Source organism: Thalassophryne amazonica, chromosome 3 (assembly GCF_902500255.1).
Source record: "Thalassophryne amazonica chromosome 3, fThaAma1.1, whole genome shotgun sequence".
NCBI lineage: Eukaryota > Metazoa > Chordata > Actinopteri > Batrachoidiformes > Batrachoididae > Thalassophryne > Thalassophryne amazonica.
This window is the reverse complement of record NC_047105.1, coordinates 83,070,737-83,088,801: the sequence shown is the minus strand read 5'-3', so window position 1 is coordinate 83,088,801 and position 18,065 is coordinate 83,070,737. Positions and strand designations below refer to the sequence as shown.

The 18,065-nt window shown below is 41.2% G+C and overlaps 1 protein-coding gene across 2 annotated transcripts; it reads right to left on the bottom strand.

The window, feature by feature from the left end:
• Positions 1 to 1,346: 1,346 nt before the first annotated feature.
• On the bottom strand, positions 1,347 to 16,839 carry lhfpl5a (LHFPL tetraspan subfamily member 5a). 2 transcript variants are annotated; one of them, XM_034166980.1, is made up of 3 exons: positions 16,374 to 16,839; positions 1,825 to 2,080; positions 1,347 to 1,500 (listed from the first exon to the last, which is right to left on the bottom strand). In XM_034166980.1, the coding sequence occupies exons 1-2, from the start codon at positions 16,774 to 16,776 to the stop codon at positions 1,827 to 1,829; spliced, it is 657 nt and encodes a 218-aa protein (XP_034022871.1). In that variant the 5' UTR covers positions 16,777 to 16,839; the 3' UTR covers positions 1,347 to 1,500; positions 1,825 to 1,826. The 2 variants fall into 2 exon arrangements, with proteins under 2 accessions (XP_034022871.1, XP_034022872.1); XM_034166981.1 differs by having other exon boundaries at positions 1,348 to 1,500; positions 1,844 to 2,080.
• Positions 16,840 to 18,065: the final 1,226 nt, after the last annotated feature.

The following is an 18,065-nucleotide window of genomic DNA, read 5'->3' as shown; positions in this document are numbered from 1 at the left end:
ACCCATACTGACAATATGAAAAACTTTTTTCTTAGATTTTTGCACTTTAATTAAAAAAAAAAAAAACTAAAATCACATGTACATAACTATTCCCAACATTTTCTATTAAGCTCAAAATTGAGCTTTGAGTTTGCACTGATCATCCTTGAGATGTTTCTACAGCTTAATTGGAGTCCACCTGGGGTAAATTCAGTTGATTGGACATGATTTGGAAAGACATACACTTGTCTACATATAAGGTCCCACAGTTGACAGTGCATGTCAGAGCACAAACCAAGCATGAAATCAAAGGAATTGTCTTTAACCTCTGAGACAGGATTGTCTAAAAGCACAAATCTGGAGAATAGTACAAAAATATTTCTGCTACTTTTGAACACAGTGGCCTCCATCTGTAAATGGAAGATGTTCAGATCCACTAGGGCTCTTTGTGGAGTCTAAACTGAGCAATCGGGGGAGAAGGACCTTAGTCAGGGAGGTGACCAAGAACCCGATGGTCAGAGGTCCAACATTACTCCATGGAAAGAGGAGAACCTTCAACAACCATCTCTGCAGCAATCCACCAATCAGGCCTGTATGGTAAAGTGGCCAGATGGAAGCCACTCCTTAGTAAAAAGTACATGACAGCGGGTGTGGAGTTTGGCAAAATGCACCTGAAGCACTCTCAGACCATGAGAAACAAAATTCTCTGGTCTAATGAGACGAAGACTGAGCTCTTTGACATGAATGCCAGGCATGTTTGAAGGAAACCAGGCACCATCCTTACAGTGAAGCATGGTGGTGGCAGCATCATGCTGTGGGGATGTTTTTCAGCGACAGGAACTGGTAAACTAGTTAGGATTGAAGGAAAGATGAATGCAGCGATGCAGAAAGACATCCTGGATGAAAACCTGCTCCAGAGCGCTCTTGACTTCAGACTGGGGTGACGGTTCATCCTTCAGCAGGACAATGACCATAAACACACAGCCAAGATATCAAAGGAGTGGCTTCAGCACAACTCTGTGAATTTCCTTGAGTGCCCCAGCCAGAGCCCAGACCTGACTGATTGAACATCTTCCCATCAAACCTGATGGAGCTTGAGAGGTGCTTCAAAGAGGAATGGACAAACTGCGCAAAGGTAGGTGCGCCAAGCTTGTGGCAATAACATTCAAGAAGACTTCAGGCTGTAACTGCTGCCACAAGGTGCATCAACAAAGTATTGAGCAAAGGGTGTGAACATGTGATTTCTTAGTTTTTTTATTTTTGATAAATTTGCAAAAAAATAAATAAATACAATCATGTCATTATGGGATGTGAGTAGAATTTTGAGGGAAAAAATAATTTACTCCATTTTGGAATAAGGCTGTAACATAAAATGTGAAAAAAAGTGAAGCGCTGTGAATACTTTCTGGATGCACTGCATCCGATCCACCCATCCCGAAGAAAGATTTCATCACCGAGATTATTCCTCTTAAATTCCCGTCCATCTCTTCATGCGTTGTTCACAGCTGAGTTAGGCGTTTTCTGTAGTGAGGGAACAAAAAAGAATCACGTTACATAAAGGATGCTGAATCAGTTATCAGAATGACATTAACCAGCGTGTGGAGCTCAATGCTATAACTGTTCTTGTTCTCTCTGTTCAAAGCTGTCAGAGCTTATTGATCCTCTCTGTCCACCTTTTCCGCAGTAACAGTAACAGTAACAGTCTCAGTAACACTGAGATTTATTCCTCTACCACTTTGCTGTTGAATCATCGCTGCTTTAGTTGAGTCATTTGCCTTTCAGTCTGCCTCAACGTCTTATCACTCCTCCTTCCCTTGTGTCCTCTGCCCTAGCGTTTTCCTTTACCCTCATTGCACTCTGATACCTTTTCCTTCCACCTGGAAGTCCTCGGGCAGCAGTTTGTCCTGCCGGCTGCCCAGGCTGAAGGCCAGGAAGGAGAGGATGAGTGAGTCCATGATGCTGATAATAGCCAGGATGTAGGCCCAGCGCACCGTGCAGTTGCCCAGGGTGTACTTGTCAGTTCGCTGGCCACACATACGCTTCACCTCCTCCGAGTCCCAACCATCAGGATAGATCATACAGCCTATCACCATGCATGTACCTGAGAGAGACAGAGTAGTTAGTTCACTCTGTCAGTCACTCAGTGCCACTCCAAAATGGATAACAATTAGATGTCAGTTTTAAGGGGTTCATAGTGTGCAAAATCATCTTATCTTTCAGTGAAATATAGCTGGGTTTAATGTTAAACATCTCAAAGTTTGATTTTGGACTTAGTCTTTTTATCCACCATCCCTCCATTTTCAGAGGCCATAAGTACTTGAAAATACTAAGTATAAGGATTATGTTGGACACACTTTCACCAAATTCTCTTGGATGGTTACTTTCAAGAAGTGGGGATGGACCGGTTGTCTGCCTTGTGGTTGTCATATAGGACCCAAGGCAATTCTATGACATGGTAATGCTCAGCACCTGAGCTGGCTACCTGACCTGACCACATGCCCTCTCTGTACAAAACATAACTTTTACAGCCAGCTGTCTTTAGATAAGTAAGGTATGGTCCTGTTCGAGGTTTATGCACATGACCTGAAAAAGTCAATAAGTACAAGATTTTATAATTGAGTCATGGTCTAAATGTGTATTAATGATAATTCAGCATGTTTACTGCATTGACAACCTCAGTCATTTATGTTCTATACCTGCTTATGTGATGGAGGCCAGCAGGTGTCGCTGTGCATATGGTAGTCGGTAAACCTCACTCCCCAACAGCTAATAAGACTCTCTGGCCATAGGGCCAGAGGACTGGGTTTTGGCCTTCTGGTTAGAGCCTCTGCCTCCCGTTGCAGAGATTGTAAATTTGTATCCCGAGGGGAGCGAGCAAGTGAGAGGAGTCACTACAATGCAGAGCAGCTGCTACACTTACTCCAGTCATTGGTCATGGGAGGCTGGAGCCTATCCCAGTAGTCATAGGGTGAGAGGCAGGGTACAACACCTTGGACAGGACGCCAGTCTGTTGCAGGGCCATATATTGACCGACAAACTCATTCACAACTGCTGTCAATTTAAAGTGTCCAGTTAACACAGACTGCACATCTTTGGAAATGGGAAAAAGTCAGAGCACCTGGAGGGAACGCATGTGAACACAGGGAGAACATGCACACTCCACACAGAAAGGAACAGGCAGGAAGTGCCATAGGTATTAAAGGCACTGCCCTGCGGTGGTTTGAATCATATTTGTCTAATAGATTACAATTTGTTCATGTAAATGGGGAATCTTCTTCACAGACTAAAGTTAATTATGGAGTTCCACAAGGTTCTGTGCTAGGACCAATTTTATTCACTTTATACATGCTTCCCTTAGGCAGTATTATTAGACGGTATTGCTTAAATTTTCATTGTTACACAGATGATACCCAGCTTTATCTATCCATGAAGCCAGAGGACACACACCAATTAGCTAAACTGCAGGATTGTCTTACAGACATAAAGACATGGATGACCTCTAATTTCCTGCTTTTAAACTCAGATAAAACTGAAGCTATTGTACTTGGCCCCACAAATCTTAGAAACATGGTGTCTAACCAGATCCTTACTCTGGATGGCATTACCCTGACCTCTAGTAATACTGTGAGAAATCTTGGAGTCATTTTTGATCAGGATATGTCATTCAAAGCGCATATTAAACAAATATGTAGGACTGCTTTTTTGCATTTACGCAATATCTCTAAAATCAGAAAGGTCTTGTCTCAGAGTGATGCTGAAAAACTAATTCATGCATTTATTTCCTCTAGGCTGGACTACTGTAATTCATTATTATCAGGTTGTCCTAAAAGTTCCCTAAAAAGCCTTCAGTTAATTCAAAATGCTGCAGCTAGAGTACTGACGGGGACTAGAAGGAGAGAGCATATCTCACCCATATTGGCCTCTCTTCATTGGCTTCCTGTTAATTCTAGAATAGAATTTAAAATTCTTCTTCTTACTTATAAGGTTTTGAATAATCAGGTCCCATCTTATCTTAGGGACCTCGTAGTACCATATCACCCCAATAGAGCGCTTCGCTCTCAGACTGCAGGCTTACTTGTAGTTCCTAGGGTTTGTAAGAGTAGAATGGGAGGCAGAGCCTTCAGCTTTCAGGCTCCTCTCCTGTGGAACCAGCTCCCAATTCAGATCAGGGAGACAGACACCCTCTCTACTTTTAAGATTAGGCTTAAAACTTTCCTTTTTGCTAAAGCTTATAGTTAGGGCTGGATCAGGTGACCCTGAACCATCCCTTAGTTATGCTGCTATAGACTTAGACTGCTGGGGGGTTCCCATGATGCACTGAGTGTTTCTTTCTCTTTTTGCTCTGTATGCACCACTCTGCATTTAATCATTAGTGATTGATCTCTGCTCCCCTCCACAGCATGTCTTTTTCCTGGTTCTCTCCCTCAGCCCCAACCAGTCCCAGCAGAAGACTGCCCCTCCCTGAGCCTGGTTCTGCTGGAGGTTTCTTCCTGTTAAAAGGGAGTTTTTCCTTCCCACTGTAGCCAAGTGCTTGCTCACAGGGGGTCATTTTGACCGTTGGGGTTTTACATAATTATTGTATGGCCTTGCCTTACAATATAAAGCGCCTTGGGGCAACTGTTTGTTGTGATTTGGCGCTATATAAAAAATTGATTGATTGATTGAAGTGACTGCAGGACTTCTTTACTCTGAGGCAACAGTGCTAACCACTAATCCACCATGCCATTAGACCTTGGTAAATTTTTGTAGTTAGTTAACCCATATAATAAAAGGCAAGTGGCCTCTGTGTGCTTGTATATCTGTAGCATCAGTTGAAATCCAGAAAGAGCTGACTTTCGTCTACTAGCCTGATAACCGGGCCGATACTGGCCTCCATCTTGGAGTGAGATTTCCCACTCCTAAAGGACCAATAGGAGAGCAGTGCTCGTGCCACATCAACGTGAGGCTGGCGCATGGGCTGACGTCAGCGTCTCGGCCGCCAACCAATCACAGGCTAGGAGAGAGAGGCCAGTTTCCAGCCCAATTCAGGACCGGTTGTCGGGCTAATTTTCGTCCTTTGGCATACTTATGTATTTTTACATGAGGATTCAAGTCTTGAAAACACCAAAGTGATCGGGCCAATACACACTTCCACAATAAGAGTCTGTATTTCAAAATAAAAGCCTGTGAGGTTGCTGCTACAGACCTGACAGAATTCATCAGTCTGTCCATCCTCTAACATCCCAGACAGAAAATGCAAATCTGGACATTTTCTGTGTGCATGTGACCCCAAACCCAGAATGAACATGTTCACACTCCGGAGAAAACAGCAGCATTGTGTCGCAACAGTGTATCACATAGGCCAAAACAAACAAACAAAGAAAAAAAAAAAAATTAAATTTGATCAAATGTGAACACTGTCACAGTGCAAATATAAAATTTCAGTTATTCATAATTTCTTTGCACGGACTATTGTACTAGTTAAGCAGTTTCAGAAAAGCTTTTTGATGACAAATTTCATTTTAGAAAACTGAACACAACTGAAAACAGATTAAATCTTCAATAAAGACTTTCATAAAAGCCAAGACATTTTTCTATGTCAACACTTAAAAAATGTACGTAACATAACTGGAAACAGATTTACCCCAAAAGTCAGATGTCCTCTGTATATAGTACAAATGACCACATAGAACCAGTGGGGAACCACGGGTCAATGTTCTAGCTGTATATAATTAAGGATTGGAATAAATGAAGTCAATGTCATATTCAGTGACTCCAAAATATTCATGTGTCCATTCCCTAACTTTTCTTGGCTGTAAAAGTGAAGCTTTGGATTTTGAATTTGAACCTGATTGTACACTATGTAGATATATCTAAATCTATTGTAATATTATATAATGTCAAAGATTTATTAAAACATTGTTCATTATACACAAGAGGTTCATAAGTAAAACATTTTACTCTTTGAATTTTGATTGTTTCAATTCATCTTTTAGTCGGGTTGCTCAGAATCAATTTTTCAAATGAAACTAATTTCACTAAGAAACCTGACTGTACTGTACAGAGGCAAAATTGCAAGAATTGTCACTGCCCAACTACTTTTGGACCTGACCTATGTGGATGATGGTCGAGCCCAGAAACACCCTTAAATGGCTTGTTATTTAGGTCAAAAGGTCAAAATTTGCACTCAACATGGCACATGTAGGTGGATTCTGAAATTAGCTGGGTGAGGTCAAATTTGCCAAAAGTCAGTCATTGGGGTCAAAAGTCAAAGTTTATATTTGTCACGCCAGTTAGCACCAAACATGTTACATATACACTCACTGGCCACTTTATGAGGTACAGGTTGCTAATGCCAGGCTGGACCCCCTTTTGCCCTCAGAACTGCCTTAATTCTTCATGCCATAGATTCAACAAGGTGTTAGAAACATTCCTCAGAGATGTTGGTCCATATTGACATGATAGCATCGCGCAGCCCATTCTCCTCTGACCTCTGACATCAACACGGCATTTTTGTCCACACAACTGCCGCTCACTAGATATCTTCTCTTTTTCGGACCATTCTCTCTAAACCCTAGAGATGATTTTATGTGAAAATCCCAGTAGATCAGCAGTTTCTGAAATACTCTGACAACCATGCCACGTTCAAAGTCACTTAAATCCCCTTTCGTCCCCATTCTGATGATTGGTTTGAACTTCAGCTAGTCAATTTCACCACATCTAGATGCCTAAATGCATTGAGCTGTTGCCATGTGATTGGCTGATTAGTTATAGTGCATCCAGAAAGTATTCACAGCGCTTCACTTTTTCCACATTTTGTTATATTACAGCCTTATTCCAAAATGGATGAAATTATTTTTTTTCCTCAAAATTCTACACACAGTACCCCATAATGACAATGCGAAAAAACTTTTTTTGAGATTTTTTTGCAAATTTATTAAAAATAAAAAAAACTAATAAATCACAAGTACATACAAGGTCTGTTAGAAAAGTATTGGACCTTTTTACTTTTTGCAAAAACCTGATGGATTTGAATCGTGTGCTTGCATGAGCAAACCTTGAACCTTCGTGCGCATGTGTGAACTTTTTCACGCCTGTCGATTGCATCATTTTCTGGTAAGCAGCCTTTGTGTGGGACGTGTGCTGTGCGCTCGGCAGATTTTCATTTCAAGGAAAAAGACAGAACGACTGGAGCAGCACCGCATCAAATTTTGCCAGAAAATGGGCGACAGCCAGGTGGAAACCATTCGGGTGATTCAGACGGCTTTCGGTGACTTTTCAGTTGTGTGACTATCCGAGAAATTGTGGAAGAGGTGGGCATGTCACAGCATGTCCTGTGAGACTTCAACACGGAGGCGCTTTTGCTCCGTCGTTAGCAGCAGCATGGATTTCACCACCACTCTTTTCATGGCCAAATCTTCTGTCACAGTGGAATGTGCAGAAAAAGTGCAGATGTCCAACTCTTCTGCAATTTCTCGGATAGTCACATGACGGTCCCGCATCACCACAGCGTTCACTTTGGAAATGATCTGGTCATTTCAGCATGTTGATGGCCGACCGGAGCGTGGCTCGCTCTCCACTGTTGTGCGGATGTCTTTAAACTGGTTGTACCCCTCCTTAATCTGTGTGATGCCCATAGCATCATCACCGAAAGCCGTCTGAATCTTCCGAATGGTTTCCACCTGGCTGTCGCCCATTTTCTGGCAAAATTTGATGCGGCGCTGCTCCAGTCGTTCCGTCTTTTTTCCTTGAAATGAAAATCCGCCGAGCGCACAACACATGTCCTCACACAAAGGCTGCTTACCAAAAAATGCAATCGACAGGTGTGAAAAAGTTCACACATGCGCACGAAGGTTCAAGGTTTGCTCATGCAAGCACACGTGATTCAAATCCATCAGGTTTTTGCAAAAAATAAAAAGTTCCAATACTTTTCTAACAGACCTCGTAAGTATTCACAGCCTTTGCCATGAAGCTCAAAACTGAGCTCAGGTGCATCTTGTTTCCACTGATGATCCTTGAGATGTTTCTACAGCTTAATTGGAGTCCACCTGGGGTAAATTCAGTTGATTGGACATGATTTGGAAAGGCATAAACCTGTCTACATATAAGGTCCCACAGTTGATAGCGCATGTCAGAGCACAAACCAAACCTGAAGTCAAAGGAATTGTCTGTAGACCTCTGACACAAGGATTGTCTCGAGGCACCATTCTGGGAAGGGTACATAAACATTTCTGGTGTTTTGAATGTCCCAGTGAGCACAGTGACCTCCATCATCTGCAAATGGAAGAAGTTCAGATCCACCAGGACTCTTCCTAGAGCTGGCCACCCATTTAAACTGAGCAATTACGGGAGAAGGGCCTTAGTCAGGGAGGTGACTAAGAACCTGATGGTCACTCTGTCAGAGCTCCAGCATCCCTCTGTGGAGAGAGGAGAGCCTTCCAGAAGGACAACCGTCTCTACAGCAATCCACCAACCAGGCCTGTATGGTGGAGTGGCCAGACGGAAGCACTGTGAATACTTTCCGGATGCACTGTATTTGTGTTAACAAGCAATTCAACAGGTGTACCTAATAAAGTGGCCAGTGAGTGTATGTAACTGGCATAACGAATTGTCCAGGCCAGGCCAAATCTTTTGGCTTACTCCTCCCAGGTACTTCGGGGGAATGTTGGCCCTGGAATTGCCATCATAAAGTTCAACATATGGTCACTGGGGTTAAGGTCAAGGGATTTGATTTGAATGGATTTGGATCAAATAGATGGAGTCTGTAATATTGTCCTGCCAAGGTCAGCTAAAGATTAGACTAGAGTGAAGGTCAAAGTCATTGAGATTAAAGGTCAGACTTCCACCAGGAAACAAACTGTGCTGTTTACTAGGAAAATGTATCATAAACAAAGTGAGTAAGTAGAGCATCCTTACTGATGCTGTACTTATCTTACCTGTCATAGGACCTTCATACCCACAGGTACTACTGCCTCGTAAACAAAAGTTCAACATAGCTGCACATTTGTGTGTGTGACCATTTCTGCCCTTTGCAGAATTAAAGCTTTATGTATCTCCCAAGAATGGAGATTATCCAGTAGAGCCACAATAATAAAAAAAAATTATAGGCATATACAAAACTGTACTTGATTAGGAAAAATAAAAATAAAAAATTCAAGATCGCCAACCATTGCAGTTTGAAAGGTGGGGTCAGGTTATAGATATTAGATATTTGCACTTGCATAGAAACCTGAAGGGATTCTGACATGGGTTTTGAGTGTGTGTAAGATGCAGAAAGTGAAGGTGTAACTGCACACCTGTTTGATGGCAACCTGTCCTTTCACTGCGTACACACTTACATCTGTTCACGAGCTGCTTCATGTTACAAAAACCTGTCTCACATTTCCACCGTGTCTGTGTGCTCTACTCAGAAACATGAGCAGACATCATCTCATGTTAATCGACATGACTGAAGTATGAAATGTTATATTTACTTCTGTGAACCAAACATGATTAATTTAACCCCCTACCACCTGCCTGATTTTGGCTTGTCAGTATCACACAAATAAAAACTGAAATTTCCCATCGATGGGATATACAGGCTCAGAAGGGGTTAAAATGGAAAAAGCAAGCTGTAACACTTAATTGTGGATTATGTTTTCCTATTTAAATGGCCAGGTTTGGTTTGGAACCAGCTGACATGAGTATTGTGTTGTGCTATTATTTTGGGCTTTAATATGCTCTGAAACTCTGTTCGCCCAATTCCTCCCTCGCAACATTCCTAAATGTATTATTCCAGCATATTTTATTCTTATGAGATAAAACATATTGTAGAGTATCTTTTAACTGACGGTGTATTATGATTTCCAGTTTAGTGTGTACGTGTATGCACAGGATACATTTCAAAAATATGAATATATTATTCAGATTGGGTTTTCTTTTATTGGGGGAGGGAGGTTGAACATTAGATTTTAGATCATATGATTATACTGTGCAAAGCCAAATATACGTACAAAGTATATTTAATATTTGCTGGGCTAAGAGTTGTATTTTTTTTTTTTTTTTTTTGGCCAGCAGAAATTCTTTACATTGGAGGTTCAGCGATGTCACTTGTGCCCCAAACTCCAACTACATTTAGAGTTGTGTCAGGCAGGGCATCCAGCGTAAAGCTTGTTAAATCTACATGAAAATCCATACGTTTATGGTGACACCGTGGAAGACGTGGGAAGCTCAAAGAAGTTTTACAACATATTAGGAATCTTTCCAGTACTACTCAGGAGCTACCAGGCTCGGCTTCTCTCAAACATTTGGTTGGCTCTCACTGCGGTATTGTATCACTTCCTGTTCCGGAGCACAGCGGTGTTTTGCTGTATCTGTTAGCTGTTTAATCTGCGCAGTTAGATTGATCTAGTTATCTAGATTACGATTTGTTTCCCAGTGTAATCTTTACGTGCCTTAACTAAAGCACTCCTTCTGCTGAATCACCTCTAAATTATTTACACATTATTCACTTTGCGTGTTTTTAGGAATCCGCTAGCTTAGCGTAGCTACTAGCTCTCTGGGTGTGAAATGTTTAGTTATTCCTCGGCCTCCTTTAGCAGTAACGGTACTTGTAATAAGTGTAGCTTATTCGTAGCTTTGGAGGCCAGGCTGGGTGAATTGGAGACTCGGCTCCGCACCGTGGAAAATTCTACAGCTAGCCAGGCCCCTGTAGTCGGTGCGGACCAAGGTAGCTTAGCCGCCGTTAGTTACCCTCTGGCAGATCCCGAGCAGCCGGGAAAGCAGGCCGACTGGGTGACTGTGAGGAGGAAGCGTAGCCCTAAACAGAAGCCCCGTGTACACCGCCAACCCGTTCACATCTCTAACCGTTTTTCCCCACTCGACGACACACCCGCCGAGGATCAAACTCTGGTTATTGGCGACTCTGTTTTGAAAAATGTGAAGTTAGCGACACCAGCAACCATAGTCAATTGTCTTCCGGGGGCCAGAGCAGGCGACATTGAAGGAAATTTGAAACTGCTGGCTAAGGCTAAGCGTAAATTTGGTAAGATTGTAATTCACGTCGGCAGTAATGACACCTGGTTACGCCAATCGGAGGTCACTAAAATTAACATTAAATCGGTGTGTAACTTTGCAAAAACAATGTCGGACTCTGTAGTTTTCTCTGGGCCCCTCCCCAATCAGACCGGGAGTGACATGTTTAGCCGCATGTTCTCCTTGAATTGCTGGCTGTCTGAGTGGTGTCCAAAAAATGAGGTGGGCTTCATAGATAATTGGCAAAGCTTCTGGGGAAAACCTGGTCTTGTTAGGAGAGACGGCATCCATCCCACTTTGGATGGAGCAGCTCTCATTTCTAGAAATCTGGCCAATTTTCTTAAATCCTCCAAACTGTGACTATCCAGGGTTGGGACCAGGAAGCAGAGTTGTAGTCTTACACACCTCTCTGCAGCTTCTCTCCCCCTGCCATCCCCTCATTACCCCATCCCCGTAGAGCCGGTGCCTGCTCCCAGACTACCAATAACCAGCAAAAATCTATTTAAGCATAAAAATTCAAAAAGAAAAAATAATATAGCACCTTCAACTGCACCACAGACTAAAACAGTTAAATGTGGTCTATTAAACATTAGGTCTCTCTCTTCTAAGTCCCTGTTGGTAAATGATATAATAATTGATCAACATATTGATTTATTCTGCCTTACAGAAACCTGGTTACAGCAGGATGAATATGTTAGTTTAAATGAGTCAACACCCCCGAGTCACACTAACTGTCAGAAAGCTCGTAGCACGGGCCGGGGCGGAGGATTAGCAGCAATCTTCCATTCCAGCTTATTAATTAATCAAAAACCCAGACAGAGCTTTAATTCATTTGAAAGCTTGACTCTTAGTCTTGTCCATCCAAATTGGAAGTCCCAAAAACCAGTTTTATTTGTTATTATCTATCGTCCACCTGGTCGTTACTGTGAGTTTCTCTGTGAATTTTCAGACCTTTTGTCTGACTTAGTGCTTAGCTCAGATAAGATAATTATAGTGGGCGATTTTAGCATCCACACAGATGCTGAGAATGACAGCCTCAACACTGCATTTAATCTATTATTAGACTCTATTGGCTTTGCTCAAAAAGTAAATGAGTCCACCCACCACTTTAATCATATCTTAGATCTTGTTCTGACTTATGGTATGGAAATAGAAGACTTAACAGTATTCCCTGAAAACTCCCTTCTGTCTGATCATTTCTTAATAACATTTACATTTACTCTGATGGACTACCCAGCAGTGGGGAATAAGTTTCATTACACTAGAAGTCTTTCAGAAAGCGCTGTAACTAGGTTTAAGGATATGATTCCTTCTTTATGTTCTCTAATGCCATATACCAACACAGTGCAGAGTAGCTACCTAAACTCTGTAAGTGAGATAGAGTATCTCGTCAATAGTTTTACATCCTCATTGAAGACAACTTTGGATGCTGTAGCTCCTCTGAAAAAGAGAGCTTTAAATCAGAAGTGCCTGACTCCGTGGTATAACTCACAAACTCGTAGCTTAAAGCAGATAACCCGTAAGTTGGAGAGGAAATGGCGTCTCACTAATTTAGAAGATCTTCACTTAGCCTGGAAAAAGAGTCTGTTGCTCTATAAAAAAGCCCTCCGTAAAGCTAGGACATCTTTCTACTCATCACTAATTGAAGAAAATAAGAACAACCCCAGGTTTCTTTTCAGCACTGTAGCCAGGCTGACAAAGAGTCAGAGCTCTATTGAGCTGAGTATTCCATTGACTTTAACTAGTAATGACTTCATGACTTTCTTTGCTAATAAAATTTTAACTATTAGAGAAAAAATTACTCATAACCATCCCAAAGACGTATCGTTATCTTTGGCTGCTTTCAGTGATGCCGGTATTTGGTTAGACTCTTTCTCTCCGATTGTTCTGTCTGAGTTATTTTCATTAGTTACTTCATCCAAACCATCAACATGTTTATTAGACCCCATTCCTACCAGGCTGCTCAAGGAAGCCCTACCATTATTTAATGCTTCGATCTTAAATATGATCAATCTATCTTTGTTAGTTGGCTATGTACCACAGGCTTTTAAGGTGGCAGTAATTAAACCATTACTTAAAAAGCCGTCACTTGACCCAGCTATCTTAGCTAATTATAGGCCAATCTCCAACCTTCCTTTTCTCTCAAAAATTCTTGAAAGGGTAGTTGTAAACAGCTAACTGATCATCTGCAGAGGAATGGTCTATTTGAAGAGTTTCAGTCAGGTTTTAGAATTCATCATAGTACAGAAACAGCATTAGTGAAGGTTACAAATGATCTTCTTATGGCCTCGGACAGTGGACTCATCTCTGTGCTTGTTCTGTTAGACCTCAGTGCTGCTTTTGATACTGTTGACCATAAAATTTTATTACAGAGATTAGAGCATGCCATAGGTATTAAAGGCACTGCGCTGTGGTGGTTTGAATCATATTTGTCTAATAGATTACAATTTGTTCATGTAAATGGGGAATCTTCTTCACAGACTAAAGTTAATTATGGAGTTCCACAAGGTTCTGTGCTAGGACCAATTTTATTGACTTTATACATGCTTCCCTTAGGCAGTATTATTAGACGGTATTGCTTAAATTTTCATTGTTACGCAGATGATACCCAGCTTTATCTATCCATGAAGCCAGAGGACACACACCAATTAGCTAAACTGCAGGATTGTCTTACAGACATAAAGACATGGATGACCTCTAATTTCCTGCTTTTAAACTCAGATAAAACTGAAGTTATTGTACTTGGCCCCACAAATCTTAGAAACATGGTGTCTAACCAGATCCTTACTCTGGATGGCATTACCCTGACCTCTAGTAATACTGTGAGAAATCTTGGAGTCATTTTTGATCAGGATATGTCATTCAATGCGCATATTAAACAAATATGTAGGACTGCTTTTTTGCATTTACGCAATATCTCTAAAATCAGAAAGGTCTTGTCTCAGAGTGATGCTGAAAAACTAATTCATGCATTTATTTCCTCTAGGCTGGACTATTGTAATTCATTATTATCAGGTTGTCCTAAAAGTTCCCTAAAAAGCCTTCAGTTAATTCAAAATGCTGCAGCTAGAGTACTGACGGGGACTAGAAGGAGAGAGCATATCTCACCCATATTGGCCTCTCTTCATTGGCTTCCTGTTAATTCTAGAATAGAATTTAAAATTCTTCTTTTTACTTATAAGGTTTTGAATAATCAGGTCCCATCTTATCTTAGGGACCTCGTAGTACCATATCACCCCAATAGAGCGCTTCGCTCTCAGACTGCAGGCTTACTTGTAGTTCCTAGGGTTTGTAAGAGTAGAATGGGAGGCAGAGCCTTCAGCTTTCAGGCTCCTCTCCTGTGGAACCAGCTCCCAATTCAGATCAGGGAGACAGACACCCTCTCTACTTTTAAGATTAGGCTTAAAACTTTCCTTTTTGCTAACGCTTATAGTTAGGGCTGGATCAGGTGACCCTGAACCATCCCTTAGTTATGCTGCTATAGACGTAGACTGCTGGGGGGTTCCCATGATGCATTGTTTCTTTCTCTTTTTGCTCTGTATGCACCACTCTGCATTTAATCATTAGTGATCGATCTCTGCTCCCCTCCACAGCATGTCTTTTTCCTGGTTCTCTCCCTCAGCCCCAACCAGTCCCAGCAGAAGACTGCCCCTCCCTGAGCCTGGTTCTGCTGGAGGTTTCTTCCTGTTAAAAGGGAGTTTTTCCTTCCCACTGTAGCCAAGTGCTTGCTCACAGGGGGTCGTTTTGACCATTGGGGTTTTACATAATTATTGTATGGCCTTGCCTTACAATATAAAGCGCCTTGGGGCAACTGTTTGTTGTGATTTGGCGCTATATAAAAAAATTGATTGATTGAAACATTTGACTGCTAATCCACAGACCTTTGCAACAACATCCTGAAAAGTGGTATCGGAATAAATAAATAAATATTTTGGTCTCTATCAGTGGTGACAGACCTGTGATTGACACACAGGTTTTACGATAACTTTGTCCTCTGCCAAGATCCACTGTTGCTGGTTCAGCATGCAGATTCTCTTTGCCTTTTTTCCCCCAAAGTACAACTGGCAGGTTTTTTTTCTGTATTATCTTCTCTTTAATTTGTGATTTTTGTACATTGTTGCAGTATAATTTTTATTATTGCATTTATTATTTTATTACAGTTTATTTTGTTTAGGGCTTTGATTTCTGGGAAAATCATATATAAATAATCATACACACTCACACACACTCATCTTCAACCACTTTGTCCAATTAACGGTCACGGGGGGCTGGAACCTATCCCAGCAGTCATAGAGCGTGAGGCGGGGTACACCCTGGACAGGACGCCAGTCTGTCACAGGGCCACAAACAGACAAACAAACACATTCACAACCACTCACATACCTACGGGCAATTTAAAGATTTCAATCCGCCTAACCCGCATGTCTTTGGACATGGGAGGAAACCGGAGCACCCGGAGGAAACCCACACAAACACGGGGAGAACATGCAAACTCCACACAGAAAGGCGGGATTTGAACCCATGACCTTCTTGCTGTGAGGCAACAGTGCTAACCACTAAGCCACCATACTGCCCATATAAATAATCATAATTATTATTAACAACAAATGTGTGAGTTTTCAGTATACGAGTATAAGTCACAGTGGAATATAAGTCACAAGACCTCGCAAATGAGCAAAGAAACAAAACACGATTTATACTCCGGAAAATACGGTATTCATACAGGTCACAAGTTATACAGTTATAAAACTTTTCATCAAGTTAATGTAGATCACTAGGTTTCTGAAAAGTGGTTATTAAAGTTTTATCACCAGCAGTACTACACAGACACTTAGTTGACACATTTTTAAAATTGCTCCATTTTCAGGGTTCATTTTAGACTAATGTGACATATGAAGATAATACTTTATTATCAGATCAGCAATCTGAAATTTGTGTTACATATTCAGTAGCTCCGTTACAACACAATACATAAACAACACAAATAAGACAGATATTTCACAAACAAACAATGCACACAACAAAAATTTACTCGCATTGCGGCCTTGATAATGTTCTGGATTAAGCTCCTTATTTAGTTCAAGTATCGACTGATGCACAAAAGAATGTTTCAGTCTGACCTTGTTAAATTGTGGAACACTGTATCGGTGTCCAGATGTACCACATGACATATGTCACATTAGTCTAAAATGAGTCAGGGCTACAGTGTGATTCTGTCAGTTGATTACAACATTCAAAAGTGTAGAATTTTGAGGAGGCGACATGAACTTCCAGTCATACATGCCTATACTGTAAAAAACAAACAAACAAACAAAAAAGAAGTAGATAAAATCCAATTTTGCAAAGTATGATCCCTTTAAAAGCCCGAAACCGGCACACTTCCCTCAGAGCCTGGAGCTTACCGGAGGCCAGCTGCATCCAGGCGCAGATTTTGTAGACGCTGCCAGCGTTGCAGAAGAAGAAGAGGCTGAAGCAGACGATGCTGGCCACCACCAGCAGCATGGAGATACCCACGAAAAACATGGCCGTCTTGAAGGCGCCGGACGGGATGGACGCAAAGTCCAGCGCGCTCCCTTTGCAGGTCAGCTCAGAGGTGAGCGCGTTCCCGATGCAGTAGTGGAAGAGGCCAAAGTAGCCAGCCTGCGGCGTGTTCACGCTGTCACCAATCCAGTACGGCTGGATGAACACCACCACTGTGATGACCGCGAAGGTGATGGTGAAAACCGTCCACAGCACGCCCACGGCACGAGCGTTCCGCACGTAGTTCGTGTGGTAGATTTTAGCCGCTTCCTCAGCAGGCAGCATGACGTCACAAAAAGAGTTACAAAGGATTCAGTTATGAAGTTATTACATCCTCTTTAGTAAAACAAACGTTAACTTCTAAGTGCTGGACACAGAAAGGACACAAAGGCTGTCGGAAAGAATTCAGCACCAAGGACAGCCCCCCCCCCCCCCCTCTCTCTCTCTCTCTCTCTCTCTTCCTCCTTTTCTGGCACACCGTGACAAATTCAGCAGTCAAAAAGATAAAAACACTTGCAATATGCAGTGAAGTACAGTATAATAGTAGAAATATTGAATGAATAAATAATAAATGCTTAATTAAATGTGAGATAGTAATAATAAACGCTTAAATGCTAAATGTTTATTGACAACCTGTGAGGCTTTACTGAACAGCAGTAGGCCACATACACGCTGTATGTAACATTCTGTGCTTGTATAAGTTTTATGCACATTATTTGTTCAAAATATTATGTGGGATGTGTCATCTCTTATTACCTTTAAAAATACTATATATATATATATATATATATATATATATATATATATATATATATATATATATATATATATATATATATATATATATATATGATAATACTTTATTATCAGATCAGCGATCCGAAATTTGTGTTACATATTCAGTAGCTCCGTTACAACACAATACATAAACAACACAAATAAGACACAGATATTTCACAAACAAACAATGCACACAGCAAAAATTTACCCGCATTGCAGCCTTGATAATGTTGTTATGTATTAAGCTCCTTATTTAGTTTAAGTATCGACTGATGCACAAAAGAATGTTTCAGTCTGACCTTGTTAAATTGTGGAACACTGTATCGGTGTCCAGATGGAAGGAGGACATACTCACTGCTCAGAACATGGTTAGTGTCAGAGATGATGTGTTTTTTTTTTGTGTGTTTTTTTTGCCAGCCTTATTGTTTTGTTGTGATAAGAGGTCTCATACAGACCATCTAAAGGATGACCAACAATTTTTGAACAGATTTTTAACAAGTGTTTCAGTCCAGATTTTACAGAAGTGGACAGGCAGCTGTACAACCCAGCAATACAATACTGCAGTACACTGAGAATAACAGAAGTATAAAACAGTAGGAGTATCTGTCGTGTAGCTCCAAACGATCTTAAACAAAGGAGAAAATACATCCTCTGTTAGGTTTTCTTAGATGTAGTAAATATGATGTTTCCAAAATAGAGTGGCATCTATCATTATGCCAAGATAATTATATAACTCCATCTGTTGGATTGTTTCATTATTAATGATTATGGGGTTTACCATCACTGGTTTTGGA

Coding starts and splice junctions, on each gene's coding strand:
- lhfpl5a (XM_034166980.1), bottom strand. CDS start 16,776: ATGCTGCCTGCTGAGGAAGCGGCTAAAATCTACCACACGAACTACGTG. Junction 2,081..16,373: donor CTGGATGCAGCTGGCCTCCG/GTAAGCTCCAGG, acceptor TGTCTCTCTCAG/GTACATGCATGGTGATAGGC.